Here is a 25,520-nt window from a genome sequence, read left to right as displayed (position 1 = left end):
ATTCATCCCCATACCCTGCCAGGCATTTTCATTCTTAAACTTTATCTCTAGGTAAGGAAGGAATCTCTGGCTGAGGCACCCAGAGAGGAACAACCATCCAGCTCCTGTCATCACCTTGGTCTATGTCCAGGACAGCTGGGTCTCCCTGGGGGTCAGCAGGTCCTCCACCTGGCTGGAGAGGCCCGAGGGCTGAGTGGCTTTAGAAAGGAGCACGGGGGGAGCGGCACAGTCCTAGAAAGTCAGCTCCTTCTTGGGAGATGGGACACTGGAACTGCAACCCCAGCCCACCCGCCAACTTGTCATGTGACCCTAGGGGGGAGCCCCATCCAGCAGACAGACACCACCCATGGAGCCCTTTCTCTGGTTGGTTATGGCTTGTCAGTCACAGGGGACCCCACCTCGAGCTTTTGATGAGGATCCAGGGCTTAGGGCACTCCAGAGCCAATTGTTTCCCAGTGTACAGGCTGGCTCCCAACGTCAGTACCAGCCCGCTTGCACAGCATTCAGATGCTAACAGCAGCGGTGGGACTCAGTGACCCAGAAGGAAAAGCAGCCGTGCGCCCCCTAATCCCCAAAGTCACCTGACTTGGGGCCTTTCTGCACACACACTCCCCCACCCCTGTTCACTGTGCTTGTCTGTCACAGGCCTCTGAGGGGACTTGAAGGGTGGGCCTCTCGGAGCTGACAACCACCGGGTTGCAAAAGAAACCATCTTTCCTCTCTGTTGGCACAAGAAAGAAAGTCCTTAAACTGTGATCACACTAGGCGACACTGTCTCCTCAGCGGGAGTAGAGCCCTGCACGGCGCCCTTTCATTTGCGGCTGATCCACCTTTTCATCACACAGCCGATGCTCAGGCTGAACAGAAAGCAAGCATCAAAGGCGCAGACCTCCTCACCCCGCTCCAAAATTCCGCAGCCTTTGTTGTCCCTGGAGCTGGGTGGTTATTGAACTTTGCAGACCTGCTGGGCCTGGAAAGTGAAAACACCCTCCCGAGCCAGCAGGAGTGGTGCTCTGGGCCCAGGCGATAGGCCGGCCTGTCAGAAGGCTGGGCGGTTGCCATGGCGCCCTGACACCGAGATCATGCCTTATGAATGTCACCAAGGTCTGTGACTGAAGTTGTTTATGAGTCAAAAGTCTCATGAAACTGCGGGAGGAAATGATGACCGCAGCTCAGAGGGCTGTGGGAAAGGAGGATGCGGCGGGGCCAATGCGCTTCCCCCCTCGGTTTGCTAAGGAAGACCGTCCTTGAATATGACACAGAGAGAGAGACACCCCGAACACGAGGTGACATGTTGTTCGTCACCGCACATGAGCCGGCAAGGGAGAGGGGTCTTTTAAATCAGATACCGTAGTTCTAAAAGATAGCAGTTCCGTGCTGTGGCTCACGAAGCAGCACCAAGCCCCGTTCTGCAGGCCCCAGAAGGGGCTGCCCCTTCCTTTCGTCTGGTCCTCTCTCGTGCCTTCGGCCTGAAGGGTTTCCACTGTCCTAACTCCAAACCCTGAGGTCCCAGGTAACCAGGAAGGTCATGAGCACCCCTTCTTTCCACCCAGGGAAGTTTTAAATAGCAGCAATGATTGTTATTTCTGAGATACAGACATTCTAAAAAGTCCCACCTGAAGCGCGTGAGGATCGCAGCGAGGAAAGATGGAGAGAGGGCCGCTGGAGGAGATGCCTAGGTTTACCTTGTGTTTCTGGACTCTGTCACACTGGGGAGAGGGGCATCTCTTCTTCTGTTTGGAGGGTGAGGTATAAGACAGCAAGCACACCCAGAGCTTTCTCCTTTCAACATGGAGAAGAAAGGAAAGGAGGCGGTGGGCGGCGCACAGCTGGGCAAAGGCAGGTGCATCCGGAAGAAAGCAGCAGAACCGACAGGAAGAGCGTCAGTGGATCCAGGGGAACAGGGACAGTGGGGGTGCTTTGGGAAAGTTACTGTTTGTGCACACGAGTTAATCCTTATGGCTGAAGTTCAGATGTGTGTAAGAAGTCCTTAAATGCATGTCACGAACTAGAAAAGTCTTGTTTTTTGAAAAGGAGCCTCTACTGCACTTTTGTGTATCGGTACCTCCCTGTGTTCATTAAAAGCACTGTCTTGTGAACGAGCCGGCCCCCCAGGACTCCCCCAGGTCGCACTGAGATGCTTTGTGCCTCTCGCTTGTGAGCACCGCGGGCGCCTCTTACCTCAGACACGGTGCAGTTCAGCTGGAAGATCTGCCCTTCTCCCTCCACTTGCCGCACACACAGTTTGCAGACCAGCTCCACTGTGTTCAGGCTGAATCTTTCCAGAGTGAACGTGCAGTGGAGGTTTCTCTGAGACCCACTCCAGACATGGTAGAATGGAATTTCCTGAAGCACAGAAAAGGGGGAACCACAAATGAGGGACCCGGTGCTCTCAGTACCACACATGTGAATTGCGGTGCCTTCTTTACTCCTCACTGTGGGTCTGTGCATGAATATATTCCAACTCCCTTTTCAGATGGAAAGACTGAGGACCAGAGATGTTTACATAACTCACCCAAAGTCCCATAGCTAGTAAGTGGCAGAGCTGAGGTCCAAAGCCAGGGACTTGGCCCCAGAACCCATACACCTAACCAGCCTGCCACTTCTGTCATTTATAAAAAATCCATTGTGTTTTTTTTTTTTTTTTTTAAGGTTTAGACAATTCCCCAAATAAAACCCACTCCCCTCCAATCACTGCCCATGAAAAGAACTCCCTGCCAGGGTACCATGGAGGAAAGCAAAGAAGTCTAAAGGGTGATGCACTGACCCAGTTCCCTTTCATGCCCATGCCCTCCACAGGACGAGGAAAGCCAGGATTCACTACAAGTTGCAAACTGGAGGCTTGATTAGCTGCCACATGAAAGCTCTTGGCCTAAAAATCACCAAGCCTCTAACAGGCATCCTTTCCTATGAATCTAGATCACCTCACAGAGCCCATCCTAGAATCTTTTTTTCAATAAAAGAAAAAAAGGTTGACACACAATGGGAGACCATGTTGGTTAAGAGCAGAGGCTTGGAGCCAAATTAAATACAAATGAGATGCCTTCCCCTTGTTTACTTGGTGATTCGGGGCAAGCTGCTTAACCTTTTCTGTTTCCTCATCTGCGAAAGCCTGTGCATAAGCAAAAGAAAAACCTGCATGAAGGGGGTTAAATGACATTCATCAAAGTACATGAGAGTCTGGCAGATGGTGAGAACTCAGCCAGTTAGCTTGAAGTATCATTATTATTATTAAAACAGTATTTTCCTTTACAGTTGCAAAAAAAAAAAACTGTTCATTAAGGGGGAAGATTTATGGCAGTTGCAAAATCAGAGAAGAGAGGAAAAGGAAGGAATAGATTTAATGAGCAAGTCAAAGCCAGTCTCTCAATCAAGGACTGACTTACACAGAAGAGTCTGGCATGTGCCCCCATCAAAGCTCAAGACTGTTAGTGAACTAGTAGGCTTTTCCCCCACAATTTATATGGAAGTACCAGACATCTGAGAGTAAGGATGCAGCTGCAAATCTTCCCTTTATCCCTTCTAGTGTGTTCATGGACTTCCATCAGGAAATCACAGCCAGTGCAGATGCAGCCCCGGATGGGGGACGGGATGTGCACGCATGTAGACAAGGGTGTGCTGCTTATCTAAGTGTGTCTGTGACTCCCAGGACTGGGTCTGAGACTAGGGAGCCCATTGCAGCCTCCTGAGAGCCCAGGCTGGCTGATGGAGGCGGAGGTGAGAAACCTCTAGAAAGTCTTACTTTCCCCTCATACGGCTATATACAGAGGGGACCAGTATTCTGATGCTAGTATTTAATAAAATCCTGGCCAGGTTTTATTTTTATTTGCTATTCCAAGTTTCCAAGATGATGTTTCCTCTAAGTTTTTAACGTAAAGGCACTCTCTTAGCCAGCCTGAAGCCTAATCTGTGTCATGTGGGATACCAATGTTCTCTTTCTCCTATGAATGCTTTTGAGGCTAGTTTATCAACTCAGTGTTAACGTTACTCTGGAAATAAATAGAAATGATGGACTTGAAGTCTTATTTATTGAAAGTAAAACAATGATAGTACACTTACCTGAAAGAATTGAGAAAAGAGCATTTCCTCTAGTACATCTAGAGGATTTTTCAAAAATCCTAAATAACCCCAAACTATTTTGGAGGAGTACCCAAGTTAAGATTACTTTCAAGGAATGGAATATCTTCTGTCTAAATCATTCCAGTTCTCTTTCTTGGAGATGTCTTCAAGCCTTCAGTTCATCTTGGTAACCTTACCTGATATTTGGCCAGTAACTTGCTCTTCCAGAGGGAATGGGCAATATCGTGAATGGATAGGCGCAGGTTGTGGGTGCTGCCTTTAAAGTGAAGAGCCTTAGGTTCTTCTAGGAGCTGTCCTCCCATCTGTCGCTCGAGCTGCAAAACTTCCTGCAATGACATGCCCCAAACCAAAAGCAAATGACGGACGGGCATCACTCCGTGGCATCTTCCTCATTCTGTCCCCAGGACCTCATCCTCCAGCCTGGAGGCCCTCCAACAGAGGCTCTGGCCAGTTTGCATGTGACTGGTCTCTATGGACCATGGACTGTCAGCAAGCCACAGCACACTGTGCAGCACACTCAGTACAGTCTGCACTTCCCAACAGACAAATGGGATATTTAATCAAATACAGGGAAATAACGATCAGGGCCCCAGATGGGGAGAACTCCCAATAAAAGAAAAAACAGACAGAAATATAAACAGATAAGAAAGTAGATTTTCAATGAACTTTCAGGGAAAAGGGCAAATAACTAGAAAACAAACCACATCTTGGATTGGTTAACACCAGCCAACAAGTAAAAATCTGGAATGTGTTTTGGGCACACTTTCCTATCTTTTTTTAGCTTCCTTACCTACAGAAAGACAATTTCTGTTTAAAATTATCCATTACACAATTCCTAAGTATCAAAAAATTAAAACAGGCTCATTAAATATTCTATTAGAGAAAAGTATACAGATCAGGAGGATTTTCCAGCACCAAATATTGATCTAAATAGTCACTCAGATTAAGTTTTTTTAAAAAGTCACCTCATTTTTCAAGACCCATGGCTGATTAAAAAATTTGCTATGTAACTTTTCTTATGCCATAAATATGTAACATCAACATAAATTCTATATCTACTTCCACTCCTCAAGCTCATTAATGGACGTAAATGAAGCACTTCCAACTACAGCTGCAATTATCCAAACATCAGCAAACCATAAGTTATCAGTGAATAAAATATCCTGAGTCTCTTCTGCGCCAGAACCATCCCTGTGCATTTTGTTCCCCTCAAGCTTTAACTGTTTTAGTAGCGCAAATACATAGGCATTTATGGCCTTTTTTCTGGGTTCAGGTAATAATTTTATAGCAATATAAAAACAAAATCCGATTTTCTTCATTGGTGAGATTTCATCTGAAAGCTGGAGTTTGATAATTCAGGAAATCAGTCAGGCCCCATGGCACACACACATATAGGGAGCCTATTCCTGCACAGATAGATGGTCACAGTGGAAACTACAGTCCAGTAAGTGCAGAGCTTACCCACATCATTGATTAGATGCAAACAGCTCATCTCCAACTGCTCCTTTAGTGGTCCTTAACATCCATCATCTTTGAGTCAGGTCACTATCCTGCACAACGCAAGCTGCTGAAAGGTGCTATAAGGTATGTTACAGCAGGGAATGTTAGGGGAATGTGGAATGTGGTCTCAGGCAGGGACTCCTCTAATTAGTGTGTAATGGAAGAGATGAAGTAATAGCACATTGATACAGATGGGCGGGGGGCTAGCTGCTTGAGAGCATCAGTGTTGAACATACTCAACCTTGGTGGCTGATGAGCAGCTATTACTTGTGACAGGAGCCTGAGCAGGCAGCCCCCCGACAGACTGCCTGTGTCACTGTGCCCTGGCTCTGCTGTGCGGCAGGCTCGAAGGGTCCCCTGTAGGGCTCCAGATTGGCTCAGTCCAGAGTCACACACACTCCCCACGGAACACCCTCCCACCACACTTCACACGCCATTCCTCAACAGGAATCTGGCCATGTGGAAATGAAGATGCATAAGAAAAGTGAGAGTTAACTGCAGTTTCTTCTGCTTCAGCAGGAAGGCATAATGAGCTTATGTTGATCATGTTCGGTGTCTAGTTAGCATAATAGAGAAGGCTGACGTTCCCAGTGAACCTGGCACCTGACAAATTCTAAAGCTAAAATGATGTTTGTTTATAAGCCATTAGAAGAAAAGCAACATAATTAGAAATCTTTGAGATTACGGTCATGCCAATCAATCAGTTTTAGCTTCTTTCCAGTACACCCTAATTACCTCATCAAGACATCTAAAGAGCAATCGATAGTAATTATCTGATTACTATAGATCTTCATTATGTCCAAATTATCTCCCTGGGATGTCTAGAAGAAGATGCATTGTATTCCAGGAGGTAATTGTACCCAACAATGTATAATCCACACCCCATTCCTACAATCCACACGGACTGTCAGAGGAGATGGAGAACATGATCAGCTTTCTTGGCAGGGAGGACCACTGGTAAAAAAAAAAACCTAGACTGCCTATTGGTCATGACCTTGAGGTCAATAAATCTAATACAGCACCACATTGTGACTGCAGGGTCTGAGTAGGAGGCAGCCCAAGGACAAAGCTCAGTCCTTGGCTTGTTCAGCATTGACCTTGAATCTCAAGGTAAAGCGCTCTCCCAGTGAGGAGAGACTGGCTTGGCTCAAGCCCTCTTTTGAGAAGAAGCACTAGGTAAATTGCCATTTTAAAGAATATGGTGCCAGAGAACACACTCTCTCCACACTGTTAATTTCTCCACCTCTCCACTAACCAGGAGTGACACAAAGCTGCTACCCAGAACTGAGAGGAACCTGCCTATTCTGCCCTGTTCAGTTGAACAGGAGCCCTGGTGAGAGGTGAACTGCCCACCAGGACACATCCATGTTTGGAGCAAGGTTTCTGAACATCTTTGACTGCATACACCATCAGTCAAAACATTAAGCATGCATTTTATGTTTCTTTACAAATTATATATAATACTTATGTTAATACATCAGTATGTTAATATGTTGTAAAATATATCTAAAGTTAAAAGGATGAGCTGAGATGAATAGACACAGAAGTCCCCATATTGTCTATTTTTGTGCCCAAAGTCTCACTGGCCTGGGGCTGAGAAGCCCATTTTGGAGACTGCTGGTGGGGGCAGCTGTCCCTCCACCAGTACTCTGGGAGAAATCAGCCCAGGAGTAGATGATTCAGTAAGATGAATCCTTACCAAACTTAAAGTTGACATTTTTTTGGCTGGAGAAGAAACAGCTACCCACTCCAGTATTCTGGCCTGGAGAATTCCATGGACCATATAGTCCATGGTGTCACAAAGAGCTGGACACGACTGAGTGACCTTCACTTTCACTTTCTGAAAAGTAGCAACTGGTATCATCATACCCAGGTTGTGCAACTTCAAAAAAACACAAAATAAAGGAGAAGAAAATAACCAAAGTGCAAATGAAAAGTATTAAAGTGTGAATTAAAGATATAATCAATTTATAAAACAGCTCCTTGAAAAATAAAATCGTCTAAAGCTACACATGAGACAGAAATGATTTGCCACCTACAGCAATTCCCATATATAAATGTTATGTCAGAAAACAGAAGAGGCAAGCCCAGTGGATAGGCTAATCAGGGTTTTGTTCCATACTGTTATGGTTTAACTGTCAGAGTTTCAGATATTTTTTTATCTGATCCTATTTAATACGAATACAATTTATATTTTAAAAAGCTTGATTCTCTGAATTCCTTCCGCATGAAATCATTTTGGTTATTATATGTATGATAACGGAGAAGTAAGAGACCATAAAAGTAACAAGATATGTGAATCAATAAGATACAGTTTTAGAGGAGCATGCTTTCCTCTTCGTATGAATGAGGAGCATTCAATCCTTCCTGGGAGCACTCATTCAGTATGCCTGCCAGGAACCATGCCAGGCTCTGGGACACACAGACAAGTGAGCCTCTGTCCCGGCCGCAAACCACACTCACGAACCTTGGCTGGAGGAAGACCGACATATAGACATGTAACCCCAACACAGTGTGCTAAATTCTAAGACAGCTTCTTCCAGGTCCAGGCTGCTTTGGGGTCCCAAAGGTTAGGATATTCCACACACCTTAAAAAAGGACAGGAGCGAAATATGTTTAAGGTCAAAAGATTTAGGAAGACTTAAGAGAAATATCGTGACCTTGGAAAGAAATGCCGTAATGGGAATTAGGATCATCTAGGCTCGTTTTTCTTAGAGATATAAATGTCACCTTCCTCTGCAAAGGCCGTCCTCCATTCTAGCAGCATCCCCACCTCAGGGCCTTGTTGGGGCTCTGCTTCTGTAAAAGGGGTCACTTTCTGCTCGCCTTTGTCAGTTCCGTCTCCACCCCTCCAACTTAACCAGGAGAGACTCTCGCAGGGGTCAGTTGGCAACAGAAAGTCTCTAGCCCGTCCTTCTACAGGAACACTCACATGAACCCCGTGCTGCAGGGAGCCGGAACCCAGGGATCTGGGCAGTCCCGTGGGACAGCTGCTTCCCAGTGTGGTGGCCGTCCCAAAGCAGGCTCCTCGCCAGCCCCACGTGACGGCTGTATTGATTCAGGGAGCCTGGGAGGGATTGTTCGAAAGGCAGAGACAAGGGATTCCACGCTAGAAACTATCGGCTTTCACAATACCAATTAAACCAAGACATTATCCATGCTAAGCCATTATTCTGGGCCACTTAAGAGCCACAATAAATCCAAGCTGTTTTAAAGGTCTGTGCGTATGAAGGGAGCCCCTCTGGCCTGTAACCAGCTCTCCCTGGCTCTTTGCAGATAGGATCTGCCCCCATGAAGGTGTGGGGGAGGAGTCCTACAACTCCTAACCTCGATGTCCTTAAGGCCACAGCTCTTCACTCTGCCTCACTCCTGGGCTGGACCTGCCTGCCTCCCTGCTGCTGCAGTCCCTCCTCCTCCTCCTGTGGGTCCTTTGCAGTGGGCCAAACATCAGCCTCACAGCCAGTGCACACGAGAGCCTCCGGGATACCGCTGCCTACCCTCACCTGGAAGTACACGCTCAGGAATGTGGTAAGTCTCGATCTTAGGGCAAAGTGGTGACTTTGGACCAGGAACTGTGTGAGGAGCTGGGACCCTGGCTTTGCCCTCACACCCAGCGCTCACTCTTGTCTTCCCAACACCTGTGCTCAGATCCCCGTCCTGCTCAAGGTGTAGCCTCCTCTCTCACACCACTGCTTTAAGCTGAGCCTCCTTCCTTGAAGGCGCCTGTTTTAACCTCCAGTTTCTCAGGAATCCAATCCAATTTGTGGGTTACCCAGCCTTTAGCTTCTCTCTCTCTCCCTGTTTTCTCTCCAGTGATCCTCCTATCTCTCCTCTCCTTTTCTTAGAAATCTTTATGGGCTTCCCAAGTGGCTCAGTTGTAAAGAATCTGCCTGCCAATGCAAGAGATGAAGGTTCAATCCCTGGGTCATGAAGATTCCCTGGAGGAGGAAATGGCAGCCCACTCCAATATCCTTGCCTGAAAAATCCCATGGACTGAGAAGCCTGGTGGGCTACAGTCTATGGGATTGCAAAGAGTCGGAGACGACTAAGTGACTGAGCACACAGCACAGGAAGGAAGAAACACATGATGCAACGTAAATCCCACATAACACATTAAAATCTCTTCTGGAAAAGAAGGTTGGAGGAGGTTAGATCAAGGCTTTGCTTCTTTTTGTCTTGCTTCTTTCTTGGTACTGTCTGGATGTGAGTGGTCCACACATTCTTTATTCTAGATGGAAGTGCAGAGGCCTGAACTGGCTGTAGTCACTGCTGCCAAGGGGCCTGGGGGCAATGCCTGGCACCTGGGCAGGTGGACATAGCTCTCGTGGGGATATTACTAAGATTTCCATGCAGGTCAAGAGCACAAAGGGTGGCAAATGGAGCAGCAGCCAGCCTTGCATGCCAGGAGGCTTCAGTTTGGTTTGGTTTGGCTCTATGACTCCGTGGAGAGGGACTCTCACTGCACACTCTCTGCAGGGAGGGCGCTAGACCGAGCATGGAAGACTGAGCTGTGCAGCAGGAGACCCACGCCCAGGCTTCTACCAAAATGGACTCAGGGCTCCCCAGGCACCACGAACAAACCAGCAGGTGTTCAGAGCCTCACATACATTGAAGCTCAAAAGACAAGCCCTCAAGTACTGTGCTGCCTGGTGTTTTAAAAAATCCCATCTCTCACCAGCTTTTATGCAGCTCACCTTGGTCCTATTCACTCTTTTATCCTGTGCTGGAAATGACCCCTGTCATCCAGGGAGGAGGACTCTCTCTCTTTGCTCGAGGCTATCTCCTCTGCCTTCCAGCCTCGGGCCTGGGGTCTTCCAAAGCAGAAGGCTGTCCCCCTCCCCCGTGCCCTGCCAGCTTTCTAGCGACACCAAGCTCAGCTCCCCATGGGCTGCCTTCTCCTCTGGCTGCAGAGCCGGCAGAGGGAACATCTGACTGTCAGCCGGCCTCCCCCGCCTGCCTCGGGTCACTGTCACACCCAGCGGCACTGCTGCTCTGTCTGTGTGCACGCTGGGGAGCTCTGTGCTCCCCCCCGAGTCTGTCTGCCATGCCTCATCCCTAATAATAACAAGGTTGGACTCGGTTGACCACATGCACACACTTCCCGTCAAGTCTCCTCATTTCTGGGCTCTGCCTGCTGCTCCCGCAGCTGCTGTTGCCACGGATGCCTGGTCTGAGCTGCCGCTTCCAGCTGCCCAGTCAGGCCGGTTTGTGACACCCTTAAAGAAAATGCCGCAGGGCAGCACTCAGGGAAGTGGCCATGTTGCTTATCTACCTCTGGGCTTATTTCTAAGGAAAAGTTGGTCTCACACATCTATGTATTAGGGATAGGACTTTTTAGGTTGTTCTAGAACTTCTGGAGCCTTCTTGTATTTCTTTGCACCCCTGAACATTTGTTTTTTAACTTCTAGGTAGTTTCTTGTTCTCTGCAATAAGAAATTACTATAAGCTTAGTGTCTAAGGGCTTCCCTGGTGCCTCAGACAGTAAAGAGTCCACCTGCAATGTAGGAGACCCGGGTCTGATCCCTGGGTTGGGAAGATCCCTCGGAGGAGGGCATGGCTACCCACTCCAGTATTCTTGCCTAGAGAATTCCATGGACAGAGGAGGCTGGTGGGAACACATGGGGTGGCAAAGAGTTGGACATGACTGAGCAACTAACACTTTCACTAGTGACTTAAATAACACAAATTTGTTTCCTTACATTTCTGTGGGCTGGAAGTCTGAGGCAGGTACCACTGCATTAAAATCAATGTGGTGGTAAGGCTGCTTGCATTTCTGGAAGCTCTATGAAAGAATTTGCTTTCCTGTCTTTTCCATCTTCTAGAGTTGCCCACATTTTTTGGCTTATGGTCCCCTTCCTCCTCCTTCAAAGCCAGCAATGGCATATCTCTGCTCCTTCTTCCATGGTCCTGTCTCCCTCTGACCATAGCTGGGAAAGGTTCCCCACTTTTAGCCACTCAGTAATTACATCAGACCTGTCCTGATAATTTAGGCTAATCTCTCCATCTCTAGGTCTGTACTTACAACAATACTTATAAAGTCTCCCTCTGCCATGTAAGGTAACATCTTCACAGGTTCTGAACCTTGTGTGCAGATGTCTTGGAGGAGCCAGTATTCCATCTTCCACAACTTATACTTCCTCTTCTCTCTTTCCTCCCCTTCTCTCCAACATAAATTCAACTTTGCAGGTCATTTCAGAAATATATGATAGGGCCAGGGCCAAGTGTCATGAGAAGATAAAAAGATGGCATAACTTGGAGACACCAAAAGGAAACTGGTCCTTAAGTAGCTGACCAGCCACCCTGCTACGAAACCTGACACTCACACACAATTAGATCACAATTACAGTTAAGATCTTCTCTGAGCCATTGTCTTCAAAATGCCATTATAATTTAAATGCCCACCTAGGGACGCTTAACATTACTGAGTGACTATTTTGTGCCAGCAAATTTAATAACTTTGGTCTCCTTGAATCCCTTAAGTGTCCCTGATACAGACCAAGTGACATACCCAAGAGATCAAAGTCAGTGACCAGGTGATGAGCGATGGGACCAATCAAGTCAGTCGGCCTGACTTAAACTTTCCTTTGACCCTACACTTCCTTCCACACACCAAGCAGAGAAAACACATTTGTTGTCATTATCTAATGCATGTATTACATGTACGAATTGGAAAATTAAAGATTTACCAAGCATGGCCCGGCCCATCAGAGCAAGACCCAGTTTTCCCCACAGCCAGTCCCTCCCATCAGGAAGCTTGTACAAGCCTCTTATCCTCATGCATCAGAGAGCAGACAAAAGAAGCAAGAACTACAATCCCACAGCCTCCAGAACGAAAACCACAGAAAGCTAACCAAAAGGATCACATGGATCACAGCCTTGTGATCAATGAGGCTATAAGCCATGCCATGCAGTGCCACCCAAGACGGATGGGTTATGGCAGAGAGTTCTGACAGAACGTGGTCCACTGGAGAAGGCAATGGCAAACCACTTCAGTATTCTTGCCTCAAGAACCCTATGAATAGTATCAAAAGGCAAAAGATATGACATTGGAAGATAAACTCCCCAGGTCGGTAGGTGTCCAATATGCAACTGGGGAAGAGCAGAGAAATAGTTCCAGAAAAAATGATGTGCCTGCTGGTGAAAGTAATGGCCAATGCTATTAAAAAAAAAACTCTTTTGTTGACCATGATTGCTACTCCATTTCTTCTGAGGGATTCCTGCCCACAGTAGTAGATATAATGGTCATCTGAGTTAAATTCACCCATTCCAGTCCATTTCAGTTCGCTGATTCCTAGAATGTTGACACTCTTGCCATCTCTTGTTTGACCACTTCCAATTTGCCTTGATTCATGGATGGGCTCAATAAAGGACAGAAATGGTATGCACCTAACAGAAGCAGAAGATATTAAGAAGAGGTGGCAAGAATACACAGAAGAACTGTACAAAAAAGATCTTCATGACCCAGATAATCACAATGATGTGATCACTGACCTAGAGCCAGACATCCTGGAATGTGAAGTCAAGTGGGCCTTAGAAAGCATCACTATGAACAAAGCTAGTGGAGGTTATAGAATTCCAGTTGAGCTATTCCAAATCCTGAAAGATGATGCTGTGAAAGTGCTGCACTCAATATGCCAGCAAATTTGGAAAACTCAGCACTAGCCACAGGACTGGAAAAGGTCAGTTTTCATTCCAATCCCAAACAAAGGCAATGCCAAAGAATGCTCAAACTACTGCACAATTGCACTCATCTCACACGCTAGTAAAGTAATGCTCAAAATTCTCCAAGCCAGGCTTCAGCAATATGTGAACCGTGAACTTCCAGATTTCAAGCTGGTTTTAGAAAAGGTAGAGGAACTAGATATCAAATTGCCAACATCCACTGGATCATGGAAAAAGCAAGAGAGTTCCAAAAAAACATCTATTTCTGCTTTATTGACTATGCCAAAGCCTTTGACTGTGTGGATCACAGTAAACTGGAAAATTCTAAAAGAGATGGGAATACCAGACCACCTGATCTGCCTCTTGAGAAATTCGTATGCAGGTCAGGAAGCAACAGTTAGAACTGGACATGGAACAACAGACTGGTTCCAAATAGGAAAAGGAGTACGTCAAGGTTGTATATTGTCACCCTGTTTATTTAACTTATATGCAGAGTACATCATGAGAAACGCTGGACTGGAAGAAACACAAGCTGGAATCAAGATTGCCAGGAGAAATATCAATAACCTCAGACATGCAGATGACACCACCCTTATGGCAGAAAGTGAAGAACTAAAAAGCCTCTTGATAAAAGTGAAAGTGGAGAGTGAAAAAGTTGGCTTAAAGCTCAACATTCAGAAAACGAAGATCATGGCATCCGGTCCCATCACTTCATGGGGAATAGATGGGGAACCAGTGGAAACAGTGTCAGACTTTATTTTTTTGGGCTCCAAAATCACTGCAGATGGTGACTGCAGCCATGAAATTAAAAGACACTTATTCCTTGGAAGGAAAGTTATGACCAACCTAGATAGCATATTCAAAAGCAGAGACATTACTTTGCCAACAAAGGTCCGTCTAGTCAAGGCTATGGTTTTTCCTGTGGTCATGTATGGATGTGAGAGTTGGACTGTGAAGAAGGCTGAGCGCCGAAGAACTGATGCTTTTGAACTGTGGTGTTGGAAAAGACTCTTGAGAGTCCCTTGGACTGCAAGGAGATCCAACCAGTCCATTCTGAAGGAGATCAGCCCTGGGATTTCTTTGGAAGGAATGATGCTAAAGCTGAAACTCCAGTACTTTGGCCACCTCATGCGAAGAGTTGACTCATTGGAAAAGACTCTGATACTGGGAGGGATTGAGGGCAAGAGGAGAAGGGGACGACAGAGGATGAGATGGCTGGATGGCATCACTGACTCAATGGACATGAGTCTGAGTGAACTCTGGGAGTTGGTGATGGACAGGGAGGCCTGGCATGCTGAGATTCATGGGGTCGCAAAGAGTCAGACATGACTGAGCGACTGATCTGATCTGATCTGATCTGATTAAAAAAAAAACAATATTGCATAGAAACCTGGAATGTTAGGGCCCTGAATCAAGGTAAATTGGATGTGGTCAAGTAGGAGTTGGCAAGAGTGAACATCAACATGTTAGGAATCCCTGAACTAAAATGGATGAGAATGGGCAAATTTAATTCAGGTGACCATTATATCTACTACTGTGGGCAAGAATCCCTTAGAAGAAATGGAGTAGCCCTCACAGTCAACAAAAGTCCAGAATGTAGTACTTGGGTGCAATCTCAAACAATGACAGCATGATCTTGGTTCGTTTCCCAGCAAACCATTCAATATCATAGTAATCCAAGTCTGTGCCCCAACCACTAATACCTAAGAAGCTGAAGTTGAATGGTTCTATGAAGACATATATCACCTTCTAGAACTAACACCCTAAAAAGATGACCTTTTCATAATAGAGGATTAGAATGCAAAAGTAGGCAGTCAAGAGATACCTGGAGTAACAGGTAAATTTGGCCTTGGAGTACAAAATGAAACAGGGCAAAGGCTCACAGAGTTTTGCTGAGAGAATGTTCTGGTCATAGCAAAACCATCTTCCAACAATACAAGAGATGACTCTACACATGGACATCAGCACATGGTCAATACTGAAAGCAGTCTGATGTTTTTGCTCCCAAAGATGGAGAAACTCTATATAGTCAGTAGAAATAAGACCTGGAGCTGACTATGGCTCAAATTATCAACCCCTTATTGCAAAATACAGGCTTATGTTGAAGAAAGCAGGGAACACCACTAGACCATTGAGGTATGACTAAAATCAACTCCCTTATACAGTGGAGGTGACCAATAGATTCAAGGGGTGAGATCTGGTGGATGGAATGCCTGAAGAACTATGGATGGAGGTTTGTAGCTTTGTACAGGAGGTGGTGACCAAAACCATCTCCAAGAAAAAGACATGCAAGAAGGCAAAGTAGTTGTATGAGGAGGCCTTACTAATAGCTGAGAAAAGAAAAGCAGCAAAAGGCACAGGAAAAAGGGAAAGATATACCTAACGAAATGAATGATATACCTAAGAAAATACCAAGGAGAGATAAGAAAGCCTTCTTAAGTGAACAATGCAAAGAAATAGAGGAAAACAACAAAATGGGCAACACCAGAGGTTTCTTCAAGAGAATGGGAGATACCAAGGAAACATTTCATGCAAAAGAAAGACAGTGAAGCCACTCAGTCATGTCCGACTCTTTGCAACCCCATGGACTGCAGCCTACCAGCCTTCTCTGTCCATGGAATTTTCCAGGCAAAAGTACTGGAGTGCGTTGTCATTTCCTTCTCCAGAGGAGCTTTCCGACCCAGGGATCAAACCTGGGTCTCCCACATTGCAGGCAAATGCTTTACCATCTGAGCCACCAGGGAAGACATTTCATGCAAATATGGGCACAATAAAGGACAGAAATGGCAAGGACCTAACAGAAGCAAAAGAGATTTAGAAGAGGTGACGAGAATACACAGAAGAACTATAAAAATGATCCATATAACCACAATGGTGTGGTCATTCACCTAGAGCCAGACATGCTCAAGTGTGAAGTCAAGTGGAACATAGGAAGCATTACTATGAACAAAGCTAGTGGAGGTGATGGAATTTCCAGCTGAGCTTTTTCTAATTCTAAAAGATGATGCTGTTAAAGTGTTATACTCAAGACGCCAGCAAATTTGGAAAACTCAGCAGTGGTCACAGAGCTGGATAAGATCAGTTTTCATTCCAATCCCAAATAAAGGCAATGCCAAAGAATGCTCAAACTGCCATACAATTGCAGTCATTTCTCCTGCTAGCAAGGAAATACTCAATATCCCTCAAGCTAGGCTTCAACAGTACATGAACCAAGAACTTCCAGATGTGTAAGCAGGATTTAGAAAAGGCAGAGGAACCAGAGATCAAATTGCCAACATCTGTAGGATCATAGAAAAAGCTAGAGAATTCCAGAAAAACATCTACTTCTGCTTCATTTACTATGTTAAAGCCTTTGTATGGATTACAATAAACTGTGGAAAATTTTTAAAGAGATGAGAATATCAGCCCACCTTGCCTGTCTCCTGAGAAAGTTATAAGCAGGCGAAGAGGCAACAGTTAGAAAAGGACATGGAACAACAAACTGATTCAAAATCAGGAAAGGAGTGCATCAAGGCTGTATATTGTCACCCTGCTTATTTAACTTCTATGCAGAGTACATCGTGTGAAATGCTGGGCTGGATTAATCACCAGCTGAAATCAAGATTCCCAGGAAGAATATCAACAACCTCAGATATGCAGATGAGACCACTCTAATGGCAGAAAGCAAAGTGAAACTAAAGAGCCTCTTGATGAGGGTGAAAGAGAAGAGTAAAAAGCTGGCTTTAAACTCAACATTCAGAAAACTAAGATCATGGCATCCAGTCCCATCACTTCACGGCAAGTAGATGGGGGTAAAGGGGATACAGTGGCAAATTTTAATTTCTTAGGCTCCAAAATCAATGTGAATGGTGACTGTAGCCACGGAATTAAAAGATGCTTGCTCCTTGGAAGAATAGCCACGACAAACCTAGACCACGTATTAAAAGGAAGGAACATCACTTTGCCAACTAAGGTCCATATAGTTAAAGCTATGGATTTTCCAGTAATCATGTAGGGATATAAGAGTTGGACCATAATGAAGACTGAGCACCGAAGAACCCATGCTTTCGAGTTGTGGTGCTGGAGAAGACTCTTAAGAGTCCCTTGGACAGCAAGGTGATCAAACCAGTTGATCCTAAAGAAAATTAGTCCTGAATATTCTCTGGAAGGACTGATGCTGAAGCTTCAATACTTTGGCCACCTGATGTGAAGAGCTAACTCACTGGAAAAGATCCTGACAGTGGGAACGACTGAGGGCAAGAGGACAAGGAAAACAGAGGAAGAGATGGTTGGATGGTATCACTGACTCAATGGACATGAGTTAGAGCACACTCCAGGAGAGAGTGAAGGACAGCGAAGTCTGGCATGTGCCAGTTCTTGGGGTTGCAAAGAGTCAGACACACCTTAGCAACTGAACAACAAGTCCAAATATATTAATTTAATTTCAGAGACCATGGTCCTAAAAATACGAAATGTAGGTCACACTAGTTTTTTGAGGTGGTTTAAGGGAAGTGAATGAAAAGATATGGCTAGTGGGGCCAACCCAATGGAAGGCCAGCCTTCGTTGGCCCAGAAGAGGCAGGGGTGAGGTGTCCTGGGTTCAGCAGGGTCACATCTGGCCATGGAGGGGACATCAGAGCATCATTGAGGAAGCACCATGTGGCAGGATGAAATAAAATCTTTAACGGCTACCTCTGACTATCTTATGACTGCACCTAAGAAACAGGGTCACACAATTACCAACTAGATTTCTGGCTTTCATTTTCAGTGTTTCTTTCATCTTTCTCTTATTTTTTCACATAATATGATCTTTCACAGAGTTACCGTGTTACAGCCTGGATTAGGGTATGTGATTACTACATACCCTAAGTAATACAAAGACAACTCTATTCCATGACAAATGACTACGTAAAGCATGCTGCTGCTACTGCTGCTGCTAAGTCACTTCAGTCATGTCTGACTCTGTGCGACCCCACAGACAGCAGCCCATCAGGCTCCCCCGTCCCTGGGATTCTGCAGGCAAGAACACTGGAGTGGGTTGCCGTTTCCTTCTCCAATGCATGAAAGTGAAAAGTGAAAATGAAGTTGCTCAGTTGTGTCCAACTCTTAGTGACCCCATGGACCGCAGCCCACCAGGCTCCCCTGTCCATGGGATTCTCCAGGCAAGAGTACTGGAGTGGGGTGCCATTGCCTTCTCTGTACGTAAAGCATGGTACACATCGTTTGGATAGTATCACGTATACATTTGTCAGAAATTCAATTTACATGATTGAATGTATGATACATGAGACTGCCCATACTATATGCAAATAACTCCCCTTTTAGGTTCAGAGTTTTTAATAAACCTCTTTATTAGGAAAGGACAGTCAGAATTGCACTCCTAGGATAGTGGGACAGAAATTACTTACGTTGACACTGATGTATGTTTCTCCCTGTAGTGTTTTTAAACTTACCCCAATATAACCTTGCTCTCTATTAACTTCTGGTCTATTTATATTAGGATTTAAGCCTTTGCAAAAATGAAAGGCAAATACCAATGTTGCTTTAATCACCTGAAGAGAAGTCAAAGAGAAAAGCTGTGACATACCCAACTCAATCCTTTCAATAGATGTGACCTCTCTATTTGAGAACAGAACTGGTTCTAAACTATTCTCCCAATTCTTAGCACCTTCATATCTTGACATGAACTCAGCTCCCACATGGCTCCCACTTGTCCTTCCAGTACACGAACAGGGCAAAAAAAAAAAACACCACCATCTGAAGGGTGCATAAAAGAATTCCACCATCTCCCAGCAGCCTTGACGTTTACTCCAACAGTCACTGACAACACTCTAATTCAATATTAATGTTTCCATGTTGCGAAGTACAGCTTTTAAGTTTCAGGTGACTGGTTTTGCTTCCAGGTTTTAACACAACTCAGGGAAATTGTCATAAAAAGCTGCCAAATTCAAAGAGGTGGGTGGGAAGATGAAAGAATGCATCAGGGCTGCGGAGACAGACTGATGTGGTGTGTCCTTTTACTTTTTCCCCATCCACATGGACAATGTGACAAAAAGTGAGAATTAATATTCCCAGCATGTTCAGATCCAAACACTGGGCTGGTCTTTCTCTAACAGCTCTCCAAACTGTGTAGTTCCGACCCCCAAGAATGAGTGATGCATTGGGCTCCCCTCTCAGCTCCTTGTCCAACCCTCTGAGGATTTCTGCAATTCAGAAAGACTTCCCAGTCCACAGCAGTAACTCTAAGAAAATATCAAGTCTGGGGAGACCCACTTCCAGGCATTGCTTGCTAAGCTGGAGACATAGGTGGTGGAGAAGTTGGATCAAAGCCCCAATAAGAAAGTAGAGTTGCTTTCCATCAGAGCTCAAACTAGGTGAGAAGAGGTTGAAAGAAAAGGTCTGAAAAGTAAAGAACAGCAGCTGAGGGAGTGTCCCTTGGCTGATACCACAGGCATTAGGTCACGGCAACCATGAAGGAGCTGTGGTTCTATCAGGAATTTGGGTGCAGAGGCTTGGAAGAAATGTGTGAAATCTCAGGAGTGAAGGAGAGATACAGAAAAGGACTGCACAGAAGCAGGAGAGCTATAGCTTAGGGCAGATGTCTTGAGGGTATAATACACTCGATCAGAAATTTATAATTTTTTTTAGAGAAACTCAATAGGCTGGAAGCAGAACTGGAGGGCTTGTTCCGTGGAGGTCATCTGTAGCCATGGAAATTAGAAAAACCTGCAGCAGCTTTAGATGGCAAATAATTTCTGAGTGGAAGTGAGCTCCCTGGAGATATGGGTAAGAGCAGATGAATGTTTGTGGAGCAGGAGACCAGGGAAGGTTGAGGCAGGTCTTTCTTCAAAACAGAAAGCAGCTTACGTGCACCTTGGAAGAGAGATGCAAGGTCGGATGCTTTCACTGGTGGCGATCTTGGCTGGTGGAGACTGCAGTTCCCACTGTGGATGAAGAGCACCTACAGTGGAGGGTAGGCAGTGCAGAATGATGGGAATGTTAGCAGGCTACAATTGGGCAAAGGAACTATGAATATGAGATGCCTTTGAATTTAAGAGGATGAGGGAATAAAAGGAGTGGAAAGAAACAGCACGAGGCAGGTACTGCCAGGATGGAAATCTGTACTGAGGAACTGACTTGGGTAATGAACCATGGAGTAACAGAATAAAGAATAATAAACAGAAAAGCCAGCCCAGGAGTAGATCAGTACCCCAGAAATAGTCAGCGGTATGAGAAGTACTGAAACTTTTCCTCTTGGCCTCTTGGTTAGTTAGGGGTGTGGTCCTTACTGTAGAGACTTCGGGAGACACATATTAGTTGGGAGATCCAGATCCAGGTAATATGAGCAGCTGAAGGCATGGGTAAGAAATTAATTTGAGGTTATAGGAAAGTTTGCCCTCAGTAGAATTATAGTGCCAGAAAGACCTCGGAAATTGTTTAGTAGTTTATAACCTTAGTTGCACAGTATAATAACACAGGCAGTGCTCAAACAAAAACCAAACCCAGTATTTACACGGATCAGATCAGAACCTTTGGGCTGGAACACTGAAACAAGTCCTTTTTTTAAAAAAGCCTCCCAACTGACTTCTGTGTGTGCTGGATAGAGAACTACTACTTGGGATTTGGGATGAGCATGGGTGAGGAGTGGGGTGGATCTCAAGGAGGAGGTATTTGGAGGGGTGGCACAAAAGACGGTATTTACAGATAACAGCGATGAGAGGATCAGGGAGATGGGAGGGAGGCTGGAGGGGAACATGGGCAGGCAACATGCCAAGAAGGCAGAATTTTGGTAATGAAGGGCATTTCTGAGTTATTGGGCCCACTTCGAGCATGGGCATAAGGCAGTTTTGGCAGGATGGAGCTAAGACTCTCTTCGGTGTGCTGGGTTACCTATAACTAGGATTTTGATATTTCTGTGTTGTTTAAAGGCCATGAGGTGCAAGAAAGCCTTATTCATTATTTATGTTTCTTTCAGGCTAAGTGCTGGATCCCCTGATGGTGAGAATTTATAAACGTCTATTTGGAAAGCACTGACCATAATATAAACTGCTCTTGGGTTGTTTTTACTTCTTAAACCTGTTTGTCAGTCTCTCTCAGTGTTGACCATTTGCATCTCTTCTCACTAATTATCATAATAAAAATTATTTTATGAGATCTAACTTTGTTTTGGGCAAGGACTTGTGTATGTCTGTCGAGAAGAAAGGTCAAGAGTTGCCCAAGTATGAAAACTACTTGCATGAATGTAAAAATGTGTGTATCAGATATTTCAGATACGATGTAGATCTTCTATGGATGCTTTTTGCAATGATTTTTCTTTGAATTACTAAAAAAAAAGTTGCCTTAATCAGACCCCGTGGATTGCCTACAAACAGTTTTTCCTAAGAAGGATTTATGCCTAGGATGATTTCTATCCTGACTGCGCCTTGGAAGTATCACATTTACAAAGAATGTAAAAGACATAACCTCAAGCTTTACACAAGAGCTGTGTGTTCACATCATTTAACATCAGGAACTCCTACAGGCTAAACCATCAAAAACTTATCCAGGGACCAACTGTGGTTCATCTCCTCATGGACACGACCTGCAACACTCAGTTTTCGTGACCCAGAAGTACTCTCTGGGTGGAAACTCCAGAAGGAAATACCCTGAATTTCAGAAAAAGTCTCTCTTCCCTGGGCTTTCTAGTTGCATCTTTGTCCCACTTCTCCACTTCCTCCTCTGGGTGTTCCTCCTCTTGTAGCTCCTCTGTTGGCTGCCCCACGTCTCCCTGGCAACGGCAGGGCTCCCCCAGTCCCTGTGCTCTAGGGTGTGGCTCTCTGAGCAGCCCACTTGAGAAGCAGAGTCCAGACGGCCACCAGCTGCCCGGGCATGAAGGCTGCTATTTCCACCTGATAGCTGTGTGACCTAGAGCAACTTACTTAACCTTTCTATGCCTTGGAGTACATAGCTGAATAGGGACAGCGGGGTCCCACAGGTTGTTGTGAAGATTCAGTGGGTACGTAGGGACTTCCGTGGTGGCCCACCGGCTAAGGCTCTGCGCTCCCACTGCAGGGGCCCTGCTTCCATCCCTGGTCAGGGGACTAGACCCCACACGCCACAACTAAGGGTTCACATGCTGCAACTGAAGACTGCATGCTGCACCTAAGACCTGGCAGAGCCAAATAAATAAAAAGCTATAAGAAAAGATACTTAGAATCTTGCGCAGCACAATGGAAATTCTCAGTAATGTTTCTTATCTTTGTTTTCTCTCTCTACTCTCCCTTGATATTCTTCCCAATCATCATGGATGACAAATATCAATGCTGTATGGTTGGTTCCTCAAACTCTCAGGATCTGCTCTTGGCTGGGAGAGTCACACCTATATTTCTAACTGTTCACTGGGCATCTTGGTCCTGGTGTCTAATCTGTACTCTAATTCAATACACCCAAGGCAAAGTCACCATATCATGACTCCAGAGCTACCCATCCCTGACTCTGCTACTATTACTTAGAGGCAGACCTGACCTTCTGCTCCACCCTTTCAGGGTTCCTAGTCTCCAGGGACTGCAAGAGTTACTTATTAGGACCTTTCCTACCTGTTTCCCTTCTTCTCACTCCTCTGCCTTCACCCCAGCTCTATCACACTTTTCTTAACTTGACTCTGTCTTTCCACTGACGTCAGACTAGTATTTCTAATACATATTTACAGTCATGTCTATCTTCTATTTACATCTCTCCAATGATTCTTCATTAACTAAAGAAACGGAATCTCCACGCCTCTCTCTGATCCTCAAGGTCCCTCCGAACAAGACACCTATCTATCAATCTAGGCTTTCTGGAAATGAGATGCTGTATGGAGTCTGTATTTACTGTTCCCTCTGTTTCTTCATAAGAATATTCTGCTTTATTGACTATGCCAAAGCCTTTGACTGTGTGGATCACAATAAACTCTGGAAAATTCTGAAAGAGATGGGAATACCAGACCACCTGACCTGCCTCTTGAGAAACCTATATGTAGGTCAGGAAGCAACAGTTAGAACTGGACATGCAACAACAGACTGGTTCCAAATAGGAAAAGGAGTATGTCAAGGCTGTATATTGTCACCCTGCTCATTTAACTTATATGCAGAGTACATCATGAGAAACGCTGGACTGGAAGAAGCACAAGCTGGAATCAAGATTGCCAGGAGAAATATCAATAACCTCAGACATGCAGATGACACCACCCTACAGCAGAAAGTGAAGAGGAACTCAAAAGCCTCTTGATGAAAGTGAAAGAGGAGAATGAAAGAGTTGGCTTAAAGCTCAACATTCAGAAAACGAAGATCATGGCATCTGGTCCCATCACTTCATGGGAAATAGATGGGGAAACACTGGAAACAGTGTCAGACTTTCTTTTTTTGGGCTCCCAAATCACTGCAGATGGTGACTGCAGCCATGAAATTAAAAGACGTTTACTCCTTGGAAGGAAAGTTATGACCAACCCAGATAGCGTATTCAAAATCAGAGACATTACTTTGCCAACAAAGATCTGTCTAGTCAAGGCTATGGTTTTTCCAGTAGTCATGTATGGATATGAGAGTTGGACTATGAAGAAAGCTGAGCACCGAAGAATTGATGCTTTTGAACTGTGGTGTTGGAGAAGACTCTTGAGAGTCCCTTGGACTGCAAGGAGATCCAACCAGTCCATTCTGAAGGAGATCAGCCCTGGGATTTCTTTGGAAGGAACTATGCTAAAGCTGAAACTCTAGTACTTTGGCCACCTCATGTGAAGAGGTGACTCATTGGAAAAGACTCTGATGCTGGGAGGGATTGGGGGCAGGAGGAGAAGCGGACGACAGAGGATGAGATGGATGGATGGCATCACCGACTCAATGGACATGAGTTTGGGTGAACTCCAGGAGTTGGTGATGGACAGGGAGGCCTGGTGTGCTGCAATTCATGGGGTCGCAAAGAGTTGGACAGGACGGAGCAATTGAACTGAACTGTTTCTTCATGCTGTTCCCTTCACCCAGAATCTCGTGTTTCTTCCCCATTATTGATGGTCAAATCCTAGCTTCCTTTAGGGCCAATCTCAAATGTTAGCTCCTTTTCAGATTTCCTCAAAATAATATGATGCCTCCTTCTCCTGAATTCCCATAAAACTTTGCATTCACCTATGGCATGTATCACACTCTGACTTGCCTCCAAGTCCTTGGCATACTTTTTTTCTGTCTCCTTCTAGATCATAATGTCTTTGGAGGCACTCACTATATGCTTTAAAGCTTCAAATGGGAGAAAATGAATGGCAGTAATAGCACCAGGAATTAAGCCCATTTATTCTATAAAGCAGAAGCCTGTTGTCAAATGCTAACCGTCTTCCACACAGTCCTCATAAAAAGGATGGGAAAGCATATAATGAAGTAGCACACAAGAGGAACATAGAGTGTGAGCAATTATGCCAGCTCCTTTTGTAGGAAGAACACAGCTGAGATAAACATAGAAGCAGGTTATTTACCATCCACGCGTCTCACTGCCAAAATCTGCCACTTCTAAATTTTTCATTAAAAGAAATCAAGGAAGGTAAACAAAAGTAGCCCTTGGGAGGCATCAACAGAATGGAAACGGCATATTTACCAGCAGGGCCTCAGATGAAACGTCTAATTTGTTCTTGTAACTGCATCTTTGGGGGCCAAACACTTGTGTTCATGCACTTGGTGCACGTACACACACACCCCGTCTCTAGGTGCGAAGTGCGCGGACCAAGCTGGAGCCACCTACCTTCAGGGCATCCTGAGTGTCATCTAGGCAGTACACTCGGAGGCTGTACTCCAGTGAGGAGCAGCAGAGTGGCCCGAAGATGGCCAGCTTCAGGCGCTTTGCAGCTGCTTTGGTGGTGGACTGCCCGACCAGGGCGTAGGTGCCGAGGTTCTCAGAGAGGAGGTGGCAGGCCTCTGCGTCCAGCTGGATGTAGCACGGGGTGGTGAAGTTCTCCTCGCCAACCACCACCACGTCCTGCGGGACAAGAAGGAGGGGCAGTGGCTGAGCCTCTGATGGCCATGATGGTGGCCAGTGGAGGTGCAAAGAGCAGGACCTTTACCCCTGAGTTTTAATTATTCCTTTTCCTGCTCTTTTTTCTTTCCCTGACTTTATTATACTTTTATTTCCATTCTTCATCATTCTCTCCCTTACTTAGTTTGCCTGATAACATGCTTTATTTAGAAGAGGTTCATTTAGCCTTTTTTGATCTTTCAAGAATCTACATTCTGGGGTCTACCTAAAATTCCAAAAGAAATTTATGTTATCCTTTGAACTTCAGTATATTTGAGTTGATTATCTGT

General features: G+C 45.3%; 1 protein-coding gene across 2 annotated transcripts in view; it reads right to left on the bottom strand.

Moving 5' to 3' along the window:
- Positions 1–25,520, bottom strand: part of UNC5C (unc-5 netrin receptor C) — a 425,239-nt gene that overhangs the window by 8,284 nt on the left and 391,435 nt on the right. For both annotated transcript variants that reach the window (XM_005207736.3, XM_002688134.5), the window contains 3 exons: positions 24,961–25,194; positions 4,257–4,406; positions 2,182–2,346 (listed from right to left, as the gene is read on the bottom strand). In XM_005207736.3, coding sequence (XP_005207793.1) covers positions 2,182–2,346; positions 4,257–4,406; positions 24,961–25,194 — 549 coding nt within the window. The remainder of the gene's footprint in view (positions 1–2,181; positions 2,347–4,256; positions 4,407–24,960; positions 25,195–25,520) is intronic.

This window comes from Bos taurus, chromosome 6, assembly GCF_002263795.3.
Source record: "Bos taurus isolate L1 Dominette 01449 registration number 42190680 breed Hereford chromosome 6, ARS-UCD2.0, whole genome shotgun sequence".
Lineage (NCBI taxonomy): Eukaryota > Metazoa > Chordata > Mammalia > Artiodactyla > Bovidae > Bos > Bos taurus.
This window is presented reverse-complemented; position numbering and strand designations above follow the sequence as displayed.